This window comes from Barbus barbus (genome assembly GCF_936440315.1).
Source record: "Barbus barbus genome assembly, chromosome: 14".
In the NCBI taxonomy this organism is placed as follows: Eukaryota; Metazoa; Chordata; class Actinopteri; order Cypriniformes; family Cyprinidae; genus Barbus; species Barbus barbus.
Window position 1 is genome coordinate 8,939,130 of NC_136742.1, and position 13,632 is coordinate 8,952,761.

The 13,632-nt window shown below is 42.3% G+C and overlaps 1 protein-coding gene across 1 annotated transcript in view; it reads right to left on the reverse strand.

The window, feature by feature from the left end:
• Positions 1-1,104: 1,104 nt before the first annotated feature.
• LOC306880432 (uncharacterized protein C14orf132-like) overlaps positions 1,105-13,632 on the reverse strand; it is a gene marked incomplete at both ends in the record, with an annotated part of 39,103 nt that continues 26,575 nt past the window's right edge. Inside the window, one exon of the mRNA XM_079433928.1 lies at positions 1,105-1,335. Coding sequence (XP_079290054.1) covers positions 1,105-1,335 — 231 coding nt within the window. The remainder of the gene's footprint in view (positions 1,336-13,632) is intronic.

Consider the following 13,632-nt stretch of genomic DNA (forward strand, 5'->3'; position numbering starts at 1 on the left):
TCAAAATAAATGAAAACAAATAAAAAAAAATATCCATGAAATAAATCTCTTCATATGCATGTTTGTTTGGACAGTTGCTTTGCGCCAGTGGGCAGTAAAAATGTTTGCAGGTGGAATAAGAAGCCACAGCCACTTTCTACCAGACAGCATGAAACAGTCGCCATAGCAACTCTACCTTTTATGCTGAGCTCATTAAAAGCAAAGCTTTGACCTCTACCAAATACAAGCTGGATGTCACCCTCAACTAAGGGGATGGAATGATTTATCAGTATAAAATCATTTACTAGTATCCAGGTTTTAATTAAAATCATTGTGTATTGCATTTCTTAAATGTTAAACTGAACATTTCATCAACTAAAATGGTTATTTTAGCATGTGAAGAATTAAGAGAAGAGATTGTCTCCAAATTGACATATCCTGGGGCGAAAAAAAAGACAAAAAAATTAAAAATAAAACCAATGTTTATAAATGCCCCATGAATCAAGACGATTTTAAGTGCTTTTATCACTTATTATCTCTGTTTCTGACCAAGGTTAAAATGCTTAAAAAAAAAGGGTTTCGTTTTCTGTTCTGGGTACTTGCATACTGCACTTCCTCTATTTACATTATTTTATGGTTACTTTTCCAAATTAGGTTTGGGATTCATTTCAACTTTCTAATCACTGCTTTAAAAATGTAGTTGGATGACTTTCAGAGAATAGTGTTTGCCCTCTAGACATTTAAAGCTTAATAACAGCATTTGTTATAACATACTAAAAGCAAAAACGTACAGATTGTTTGGCAAAAGTCTGGCAGTATTAGTCACTCAGAAGAGAGAGAGAGAAAAAAAGAAATCTGTGGTTTTTCCTCATGTTACACTTGTTTAGCATTAAACAATCTAGTTACAAAGTTTTCAACATGAAAATTACAATGAATCAAAAATAATTTCTGGAGCTTCTAAATACCATTCTGCGTAAAAAACAAACAAATAAACAACTAACACGGTGTACTTTTTTCTTGAAAGATTGCACACACTGTTCGTCTGATGAGGGACCCCAGGGCCCTATATTTGGGGGACTCAAAGCTGAATATGTCTCCAAAGTTCAGCTGGTTTCATTCCAGAGGTCAGAACGTGAAGGCGTAGACGACGCCCACCACTACGATGTTCCCGATGGTGGCGGTGATGGCGATCCACAGCCAGATGGCGTCTCGGGACATGGGCTGCTGCTCCTCCTGTTGGTTGTGAGCTGCCAGAGCGGCGGCATGAACGCTAGCAGAGGAGTTGAACAGAGAGTGATCCGTGCTGTAGTCATCGTGAGGCGATGAGTCCATGAAGGCTCCTGTCATCACAGGGATCTGATGATGGAGAAGAGAAGAGGTCAGACGCATGATCATTCAACCAAATGATTCCATCTTCTACATCAGTAGCACTCTGGTCTGGTTTTGTAGACATCTTACAAAAGTCTCACTGAAATCACTGCTAGGCACAATTACAGCTCAAGATACAATTGAGAAGTGCACTTAAGATTGCTTTAACCTTAGCCTGCACTCTTACCAATAAAAGATCCAAAAGGGGGTTTCCACAGCCATGCGAGAGAAGAACCATGAACCATGCAATGGACAGATACATTTTGATTTGATTAGATTTATTGCAAATAATAATATTTTAAATAATTGTTTTATTTATTTACTTTTTTGCCTGAAAAAGGACAGACCTCATATGGCTAAAGTAAGTGCATTGACTTATTATTGACGTTGATAAGTAAAATATAAATGACTGAAAATCTGATAAATTACTGAGTCACTTTGGATTTCTGTCAAATGAATAAAAGTGCATTTTCTAAAGATATGCAGGAGAAATTCAAGATCACACTTTGTTATTGTTTATCATTTTGTGTGTAACAATTAAATGTAACTAAATATTTTCATAAATCTACATTATTTGTTTGTTAATCCTGTGGGGGGGAAATGGGTAATTACAAAGTAAAAATCCAAAGTATTTCATTCATTCATTAAATTAAATTTGATTAGTTTTTAACCTGCAAACCTTTGAATCAAAAGCAGTTTAGTTCAACAAATAACTATGAATTACATCCTAAAAAAATATATATATATATATCTGACATTTAAAGGGATAGTTCACGCAAAAATTAAAATTACCCTATGATTTACTCACAAGCCATCTATAGATGTAAATGACTTTCTTGTTTCAGACGAATACAATCGGAGTTATATTAAAAAATGTCCAGGCTCTTCCTAGCTTTATAATAGCAGTGAATGGCTGTTGAGATTTTGAAGCCCAAACAAGTGCACATGGCTCCAGGCAGTGAATAAAGGCCTTCTGAAGCAAAGTGAAACTTGGTTCTCACGAGACTAGCATATTCTCACTGGCGATTACGCCAAGCCCGCATCCGCTGGAATGCCATTTTCTTGTGAAAGCACATACAGCAGTTAAAGTAAGCTAGAGATTACGGTTTACAAAGTTTAAATATTGATATTAAAGTTACACAATCAAATCACTTCTTTTCAGAAGGCTTTTATGAACCCCCTGGAGCCGTGTGATGCACTTTTTATGACGGATGGATGCACTTTTTTGGGCTTCAAAATCTTCATCACCATTCACTGCCATTATAAAGCTTGGAAGAGCCAGGATATTTTTTTTTTTATATGACTGATTGTATTTGTCTGAAAGAAGCAAGTCAAATACAACTAGGATTTTATTTTTGGGTGAACTGTACCTTTAATTATTTTATTCACTATTTACTTCCACTATTCACTATTATTTAATTCACCATTTACTTTGTTATTATTATTATTATTATAAAACTAGTTGGCAAGTGACTTTTTAACCTGCAAATTTTCACACCAAAAGCAAGAACTGCACTGCTAAACCATCTTCCTATGGCTAGCAAATACAAGCATCCCTGGGGCCTTCTACTTCTTTATTTTGGAAAATTTGAGCCATAAACCATGTTAAAAAATTTGCATAAAAAAAAAACAAGCAAGTATTTTATATTTCACTCGTGTTAATAAATCAAGTTTGACTATTCACTGAAAATACTTCACAGTACAAAACCGTGTCTAATGGCCCTTGGCCCTAAAAATGGTCCTCTTTAGTAATTTACAAAGCAGAGCTGTCATTTGCATAACCTTCACAACAAAGTGTCTAACAAGTTGCATGTTGACGATTAAAGCGAGAACATGAACAGGAGTGAATAAAAACTCTGGCTCTTTCCAGAGACGTGTCTGATCTGTTTCAGGGCTGATCAAAACCTGCATGGGGCAGTAAAGAGTCTGATAGCCTCCACTGAGCCGAGATGAAAAGACTCTCACCACCAGGGTAAAAATATCACAAAGAACCCAGAGACAGCCAATTCCTCTCCTCTCTATTCAGTCTCACACATACAAAGACAGATCCTTGTTCTGTTTCACTATGGCAACTGTTGACAGAAGAGAACAAGGAATGATGGAGGCAGGGATGCTGGGAATAAAGAAAAATGACAAACTTAACTGTGTATGAGTGGCTACCAGTGAACCATCATGAGCAGATAAACAAAATCAAAAACGGCAAATCAGAAAGCAGAATCAGAATCATCCATGTCAGAGTTTAATAGTTTATAGTGTGTCTTTTAACTCATGGCTGAACACTTTTTAATCTGCATCTATATTCAAACCATTGTCAGAGAGCACAGACTGCTCTTGCAGAAACAAAAATACACTCGCTCTACCACAAAAATGTATATGTAATATTTTATATGACAATATATTTTTAAATTCAAATCCATGTTTATATTTAGCATACAATTAATAATTTAGTATGTACATTTTTGATAGCAATGTATTCCATTTTGCTACAGGCAACAACACACTTGAACAGCTGAATTATGGTCCAACTGCCAGGCTTACATTTAGACCAAAGAAGCAGATCGGAATGTGAGCTTTTCATCTTACTTAAAATTACTCCTTTTAAGATTTTATGTTGATTTATGGCTCAGAGGTCAGTGATTGGCTGGTTATTGAAGACTGTGTAAAACAGAGGCAACTGAGCAGCAATCGATACAGCACTGCACCTGTTGCTCCTCACGGACAGAATAACTCCATCAATCTTTAAAGAGAAAAACCTTCTCTCGTCTTTTTGAAACATAAAAACAGACATACGCATAAATAACATAACTACTAAATAAATCAGCACAACCTTTTACACTTCTGTCCTCATTTTAAAGATTCCACAGACTGTGGTTCTAAATCCGAACATTGTCTAACTGCAGATTTTTTCTCAGCAGTTCTCTTTCCTATGGAATAACATTGTAAAAGAAGTAGCTTATGAATCAATGCATGTGATCAAGAGTGAATGGTTAAATTGACACTTTACATTAATAAGCACTGATTAAAGGTAAACAGAATTCAAAGGTTTTCAATGTTCTCATGACCTCGTTCTCCTCTAACGGTTTTTAACTTTTAACGGCAGTCACTGATGGATTTTACATCATCAAAAAGAAACATGCAGACAAAGAAACACTATATGAATATCAACCTTTAATTCAAGACGAAGGCTTTCATGCAATGCAACTGTCACACGAACTCAGTATCTATTCATCGCATGGCATAGTTTGAAATGAGTTGCCTGGAGCTTAATACCATTCAGAGAGCTGCATTAAGTCTTAATGATTCCCATGCTTCCTGTTGCCTCTGCTCTGAGCTCAAATATGAAGGATTCAAGGGACAACTGCTAAGAGCCCAAAGGCTCACAGTAGCAAATAGGCACTGTGGGGCACCTAATAAAAATGAGATAACGAATGCAAACAAATGTACATGTAGATGTCCAAGCTTTCTCATACAATCTACTTGGTCACATGGACCAAAAACAAACCAATTTCTGTCCTGATATTTACAAGTTTCTCCAACCTAAACATTCTAATCTCTTACGTTTTGTAGGAGAACAAGAACACAGAGGGAGAAGTAAATGTGTCAGTGTTAGGATATGTTGCCTCTGTAATCTAGCAAACTGTACATGTTTTTCTTTTTTTTTGGAATTTAACCATATTTTGAAGTCAAAAGATACAGTTGAGAGAGGAGCTATACCAAGTGCTTTACTTTACTTACTTAATATACCATTTTTTTAATGTACATGTAAAATAAATATCTTCATCATGCAGTTAAATGAATTTCATATCAAAACAAATCTACTATGCATGTTGGCAAATTTCTAATGTAAAATTAATGGATAAATGATTTGGCTAACGAATTTAGCTCAAATTGTGGTAAGCTGTGTCAGTAACTAATAGTAAGCTTTGCCTTCAACAAACAAATAAATAACCAAACTGCTGTAGACTATTACAAATAATATTACAAAATGTCAATATCCAAATATTATGAATATATATGAATATATGAATAATATACATAATTTAGAGCAAATTAAAATAAATAATAAGCAAACATATAACATTTTATTATTAACTATGCTTAGAATCAGCATAAATCTGTTCATTGTGTAAACAATAAATTCAGTCAGTTAAAAACTATAAACATGCTCACGGTGTATTTAAACATTCAGTTTATTTGTACTAATACAGATGTTACCCGTTACTGTAACCGTTTCTGTTTCCTGTTTCTGTTTTGTTTTCTAGACTTTTAGTTTGTATTTACCTCCTTGTTCCTGCGTTTATCCCCTGTTTTCTGTGGATTGCTTTTTATTGCGCTAAATAAAGTTTAATAGCTGCAAATAAGAGTTTATTAGTTTATATTAAAACTAAATCATCCAAAAGGATGGCAATTTGATATGCAATTCAGATATGAATCTTATTTAGGCCTAAATATAATTTTGCAAGATATATTTCTGGACTTCATGTTCCTATAGTTGTATGTGTGTATGCATGCATTCGTATAAGTTCCCCTTAAGGAACTCGAGCTGCGTCGAAACACTATGGGAATGTCCCCAGTATGACCGCGCTCTGAATTACATGTGAAATCTGTCCAATGGATGGGCGAGGCGTCACGGGCCGGTGACGGAATCGGCCATGAAGCATAAAACCACGTGCGGTGGAACCGGCGTCAGCTTTTTGTCATTCAGCAACTGCTACTCTGTGTGTGTCTGTCGATCTGTGTTGTGAGTCTTATTTAGTGTTGTTTGTCCCTACACAATCACTTGAAATAAGCTCCACAATGTCTAAAAGTGCAGAGAAAACTAGGCACTTGGACGAGAGCAGATCGCATTACAGGCTGTCAATAAAATCAATAAAATTTAAACTACTCGGTCGCTGCTCTAAGGTTGGGAAAGCCGATTAGTCACCAGAAGAGACGGACGACAGCTTGCGTAAGTGTTTTGAATAACTTGGTCTTGCAGTTCTGTTGTTTAAATTATTTACTTGCTACTAGGAAGGAATAGTTCGTTTCCTACCTATTTCTACTCTGCATTTTCATTGGTTTTTCTGTTTGATTGCACTTATTAGTAATTAGAATAATTTGCGCCTCAGCTGAGAACGAGCCTGTGTGATTGTGCAGTGTTAGTTTCGTCTTGAGCTATTAGCAGTCCTACCTTATTGGCTGGGCTGATCAGAAGCCGGCAACAGCTGTTTTCACTCTAGTTTCTTAGACTGTATTTATTTGATGTCAGAGCACTGACACGGAAGCATCAGCGGAAGCGTTCAGCCTCCTCGTGTGAAGACCAACGAGTGTAAAGACAGATGACTTTCTCCTGCGCGACTTTGACCGAGCAACGACACCGAGCACACACTTAAGTATCGTTTTTATCTTCCCTCACGCTTTCCTATCCTCTATCATGTGTTTCCAAACCATTCCGGTTCTCTCTCTACCTCGTTCTAAAAATACACGCAGAAGGTTACGTAACCCTGCTAACCTGCGCACTATCTCTACATCTTCCACTGCACCTCTTTCTCTGTAGGTCTTTGGAATTGCCAGTCAGCTGTCAACAAAGCCGACTTAATTTCTGCATTTTCCTTACATTCCACACTCAGCATCCTGGGCTTGACTGAGACCTGGATTCGTCCAGAAGACACGGCAACCCCAGCTGCTCTCTCTCACAATTTCTCTTTCTCTCACACCCCTAGGCAAGTTGGCCGGGGTGGGGGCACTGGTTTGCTCATTTCTAACAATTGGAAATACTCTACCCACTCTCCCCTAGGCAATCTCAACTCATTTGAGTCGCATGCCGTTACTGTGACAGCTCCTATAAGACTCCAGATTGTGGTAGTATATCGTCCACCGGGCCAAATACCACCAACCTTCCTAGATGAGCTGGACGGACTGCTGTCCTCTTTCATGGAGGATGGCACTCCACTCTTAGTCTTCGGAGATTTCAACATTCACCTAGACAGGCCTTATGCTACAGACTTCCAGTCACTCCTAGCTTCATTTGATCTCAAATGCCTCACCACTACTAGCACGCACAAATCAGGTCACCAACTCGACATAATTTACACACGCAATTGTTCTACAGATAACATTCTGGTACAACCACTACATATCTCTGACCATTCCTTCGTTACATTTACTTTACATTTTGCTACCCAGGTGCCACCATCTCCCTTACCGGTTACTTTCAGACGCAACCTACGCTCCCTTTCCCCCTCCCTTCTTTCCTCTGTGGTATCCTCTTCTCTTCCCTCGCCTACCCATTTATCTTCTCTGGATGTAAATGCAGCCACTGACACTTTATGCTCTACCTTAACCTCTTGTCTAGACGACATCTGTCCTCCCTCCTCCAGGCCAGCACGGGCTGCTCCTTCTAACCCCTGGTTATCCGATGTTCTTCGTGAGAATCGGACCAAACTAAGACCGGCAGAGAGAAAATGACGCAAATCAAACGATCCGTCGGACCTGAGTAGGTATCAGTCTTTGCTTTCATCTTTCTCTACTGAAGTCCACACTGCCAAATCCTCACATTTCCACAAACAAGATCACCAGCGCTCCAGACATGCGTAATCCCTTCAGAACATTTAATTCTCTCCTCTGTCCCCCTCCTCCACCTCCCACCACTTTTATAACCGCTGATGACTTTACCTCTTTTTTCACAGACAAAACTAGAACAATCAGTAACCAGTTCTCAACTCCACAGGACCTCCAATCAACCACATCCACTGCTCTAATTCCCATCTTCTCCTTCTGTCCCCTCACCGAGGCAGAAGTATCCAAACTTCTCCTCTCCAGCCATCCTACAACATGTCCTCTCGACCCGATCCCCTCACACCTTCTCCAAACAATCTCTCCCACACTCTTACCGGCACTCACACACATTATCAACACATCTCTCCTCACAGGCACCTTCCTCACAGCATTCAAGCAGGCTCAGGTAACCCCACTGATCAAAAAACCTACATTAAACGCTTCTCTTTTAGATAACTACAGACCTGTCTCTCTCCTTCCATTCATAGGGGAAAAACACTCGAACGAGTTGTCTTCAACCAGCTCTTGCGGTTTCTTTCACAGTACAACAAACTGGATGCTAAACAGTCAGGCTTCAGGAGTGGCCATTCAACAGAGACTGCGCTACTCTCAGTCACTGAAGCCCTGCGAACTGCAAAGGCTGATTCCAAATTGTCAGTCCTCATGCTGCTGGATCTTTCTGCTGCTTTTGACACTGTCAATCATCAGATTATCCTGTCTACACTCTCATCACTGGGCATCACTGGGATTCCTCTTCGCTGGTTTGAATCCTATCTCACCGGTAGATCCTTCAGGGTGGCCTGGGGAGGAGAGGTATCCAAACCACATCAACTGGTCACTGGAGTTCCTCAGGGATCGGTTCTTGGACCCCTCCTCTTCTCCACATACACTACATCGCTGGGTCCCATCATACATGCACATGGCTTCTCCTATCACTGCTATGCCGATGACACACAGCTCTATCTCTCTTTTCATTTTACATTTACATTTATGCATTTAGCAGACGCTTTTATCCAAAGCGACTGGTTTTCAACCAGATGACCCAACGGTAGCTGCACGGATCTCAGGCTGCCTGGCGGACATCTCGGCGTGGATGAAAGAACATCACCTACAGCTCAACCTGGCAAAGACGGAACTTCTGGTCTTCCCTGCCACTCCGACTCTACAGCATGACTTCACGATTCAGTTAGGCTCATCAATGATTACCCCATCAACTTCAGTCAGAAATCTTGGTGTAATCTTTGATGACCAGCTGACCTTCAAAGAGCACATTGCAAAGACATTTACATTTACATTTATTCATTTAGCTGACGCTTTTATCCAAAGCGACTTACAATTGCTATATATGTCAGAGGTCGCACGCCTCTGGAGCAACTAGGGGGTTAAGTGTCTTGCTCAGGGACACATTGGTGTCTCACAGTGGATTCGAACCCGGGTCTCTCACACCAAAGGCATGTGTCTTATCCACTGCACCATCACCACCCCACCAAAGACTGCTCGATCCTGCAGGTTTGCACTACACAACATCAGAAAGATCAGGCCCTTTCTGACAGAACATGCTGCGCAATTTCTTGTCCAGGCCCTTGTTGTTTCTAGACTGGACTACTGCAATGCTCTTCTGGCTGGTCTGCCATCAAACACAATCAAACCTCTACAAATGATTCAGAATGCAGCGGCACGACTGATCTTCAACGAGCCCAAAAGAGCACATGTTACACCTCTCTTCATCTCCTTGCACTGGCTACCAGTGGCAGCTCGCATCCAGTTCAAGACACTGATGCTTGCGTACAGAACTACCACAGGCTCAGCATCCTCCTACTTCCACTCACTATTACGAACCTACATCCCCTCCAGAAGTTTGAGATCTGCCAGTGAGCGACGCCTTGTGGTACCATCACAGAGAGGCTCAAAATCACTCTCCAGAACATTCTCGTTCACCATTCCTGGCTGGTGGAATAATCTTCCCACCCCTATCCGGAACGCCGGATCCCTGGCAATCTTCAAGCAACAACTGAAAACTCATCTCTTTCGGCAGTACTTGACTTCATCCTAAACTCAGAAAAAAAAAAAAACTCTTTCCCTCTATCTTTCTCTCCGCTTACTAGCTTGTACTTATTTGAACAATGACTGAGACTTAGTGTTATGAGCACTTCCTCTGTCTGATTGCCTCTTCAAGATTAATCGCTTTGTGTATTCCCCAATTGTAAGTCGCTTTGGATAAAAGCGTCTGCCAAATGACTAAATGTGTGTTCCTCCCTGCAAAAGCTACATCACTGCTGGGGATACACACAGTCTGTGTGTGGTCTGCTTGAGAGCAGAGCACGCAGAATCAGCTCTCGAGTACTTGCTCTCAGAGTGCTCTTTTTGAGGACGGAGCTTTCACCAGCATTCCTTACGGTGCCTGCCCTGCTTTCGCTTGTTGGAATCGCAGATGGATCAGGTGGAGGGAATGAAGACGGGCGAGCCCCTATCGTCTTCCTTTCCCATCAGATCCAGCGCCCGCTCTCTGGGATCGGAAGCCCACATTGCAGTTTCTTCCCCCCAGAGTGAGAGCTCGACGCTCCGCCTGTCTTCCTCCGAGGAGGTGGACGTGAAGGACGTCGATGAGCTTTGTAAGCTGCAGTGTTTGCACAAGCATTGTTTGCACAAGCATATTATGAACGAGGATATAATTTCAGCAGCGTTCCTGCATAGAAACAGAGTTCGACCTGTCAGCTCTAAAAAATAAATAAATAAAGGTGCTGATTGTGCTTCTCCCTACTGTATGATCTCGCAGTTTCGGTTAATTTCGGTCAGTTTCGGTCTGGTTTTTCGAGTGGGATCGCACATGGATCTGGCGGATGGGTTGGAGACGGGTTGGCCCTATCTCCACCTGCATTCCCCAGATCTAGCGCTCTCGCTTGGGGCTGAGCTCTTTGAATGAGAGCTCGCTGTTGCAGCGCGCATTGCCGAGGCGACGCATGCATTATGTCATTCTTGTTAGTTTTATGAATCCTTTTCATATCAATTCCTTTTCGGTCTCCAGCGAGCACTTCTCTCAGTTGTTTCTGCCCGTAAAACGGTCCCCAGAGCAGTTGGTTCGGTCGTCTCCTGCTGGTCCTCTGCTTCAGGGCACCGAGCTAGCTTCTCTAGGCACACCAGACTGGTTCCCTTAGCAGGGAGTTCATGAGGTTTGCTTTGGGGGAAAAGCATACCGATATCGTTCTTCCCGTCAAAACGGTCACTGCAAGCGTGGTAGGCCTCTTCTCGCTACAGAGAGATTTTGAGGCCTCCACTTGCCAGAGCTTCGCTGGGGCAGTTATGTGAGTGGTAGCTGCACCTCCTCACAGTATGCCCAGTGTACAGAATGTAGTAGGCCTCCTCTCGATTTAGAGAGTCAGTATGCAGAGGCCTCCGCTCTGAGAGCTCGACTGTCTCGGCGAGTGTCATCCGGTCTCTTCTCACTTAGAGAGTTTTAGAGACCTCCGCTCGCCACAGCTCCGCTAGGACAGTCATGTGAGTGGCAGGCTCTAGGTGAGTCTCCTTACAGGTTGTCCAGCGTGTGGAGCGTCGTAGACCTCCTCTCGATTTAGAGAGTCTGTATGCAGAGGTCTCTGCTCCGAGAGCTCGACTGTTTCGGCGAGTGTCGTCAGGTCTCCTCTCGCTTAGAGAGTTGAAGAGACCTCCGCTCGCCAGAGCTCCGCTGGGACAGTTATGTGTGTGTTAGGCTCTGGATGAGTCTCCTTACAGGATATCCAGCGTGTAGCGCGTAGTATACCTCCTCTCGATTTAGAGAGTCGGTATGCAGAGGTCTCTACTCTGAGAGCTCGACTGTTTCAGCGAGTGTTGTCAGGTCTCCTCTCGCTTAGAGAGTTTTAGACACCTCTGCTCGCCAGAGCTCCGCTAGGACAGTTACAGTATCTCACAGAAGTGAGTACACCCCTCACATTTTTGTAAATATTTTATTATATCTTTTCATGTGACAACAATGAAGAAATGACATTTTGCTACAATGTAAAATAGTGAGTGTACAGCTTGTATAACAGTGTAAATTTGCTGTCCCCTCAAAGTAACTCCACACACAGCCATTAATGTCTAAACCGCTGCCCACAAAAGTGAGTACACCCCTAAGTGAAAATTTCCAAATTGGGCCCAATTAGCCATTTTCTCTTCACGGTGTCATGTGACTCGTTAGTGTTACAAGGAAGCTGTACACTCACTACTTTACATTGTAGCAAAGTGTCATTTCTTCAGTGTTCACATGAAAAGATACAATAAAATATTTACAAAAATATGAAGGTGTACTCACTTCTGTGAGATATTGTATGTGAGTGGTAGGCTCTAGGTGAGTCTCCTTACAGGTTGTCCAGCGTGTGGAGCGCCGTAGACCTCCTCTCAATTAGAGAGTCGGTATGCAGAGGTCTCCACTCCGAGAGCTCGAATTTTTCAGTGAGTGTCGTCATGTCTCCTCTCGCTTAGAGTTTTAGAGGCCCCCGCTCACCAGAGCTCCGCTAGGACAGTTATGTGAGTGGTAGGCTCTAAGTGAGTCTCCTTACAGGATGTCCAGCGTGTGGAGCGTAGTAGACTTCCTCTCGATTAGAGAGTCGGTATGCAGAGGTCTCCGCTACGAGAGCTCGACTGTTTCGGCGAGTGTCGTCAGGTCTCCTCTCGCTTAGAGAGTTTTAGAGGCCCCCGCTCGCTGGAGCACGAGGCCAGAGAGCTTATGCCTGTTTTGGATGTGGATACTTTCAATAGCCTAGAGTCCTCTGCTCTCTCCTCTCTTGGGGACCAAGACTCACTTCTCAGAAGTTGGCCTTCGGGACACAGACCCCACCCATTTATCCACTCGTGGCCCCTTTTTTCTCTTGCCCTAGCTGTGCTTCATCCACACTGGACAGGGATTTGGAAGTCCGGCGGCGTGGGCATCTCGTTTCCACAGCTCGAGTTCCTGAAGGGGAACATCTCAGGTTACGCATGTAACCATGGTTCCCCGAAGGGAACAAGACGCTGCGTCTCGGGCCCATACTTCCGGCATCCCTGCGAGCGGTTGCTTCATTCCTGAAGCTGACGCCGGTTCCACCACACGTGCTTTTATGCTTCCTGGCCGATTACTTCACCCGCCCGTGATGTCTCGCCCATCCATTGGACAGATTTCACATGCAATTCAGAGCGCGGTCACGCTGTGGACGTTCCCATAGCGTTTCGACACAGCGTCTCGTTCCCTTCGGGGAACCATGCTTACATGCGTAACCTGAGACGTTTTCCTTCATCATCATTTGTCATTGTTCATTGGCTGAAGGAAAATTTCAAACATGTCTTACCACTCTCTCCCTTAATTGGATAACATAACCATTTAAATTTCATAAACTATTCTCAGTTTGTGAATAATGTTTTATATGAAAATACCAACACATACACACCTCGCTAGACTGATAGGGTATTATTGTACTGAGAACGGATCGTTGTCTGTATGATGAAGCTTCGTTGCCCAGACGGGTGTTATCGTTGTGCCGAAGACAGAGCGCTCCCTGTACCGCAGGCCTCACAGCTATTTTTTGCCCTCCTTCCATTCAAATGTCACAATTTTAAGACAAAATCCTTTTTTCTGTTCACAGCCGCAGCTCTTTGTTCTCGATTCCAGTCTTAGAAAACCTCCTTCAGCAACTTCTTTATGAACCTCTGCTTTATTATTGGTTGAGGTTCAGTCAGGGTTTCACTGGCACTTTGGCCTTCAAGGCACCCACAAATTAAAGAAAGGCTGAGCGAATA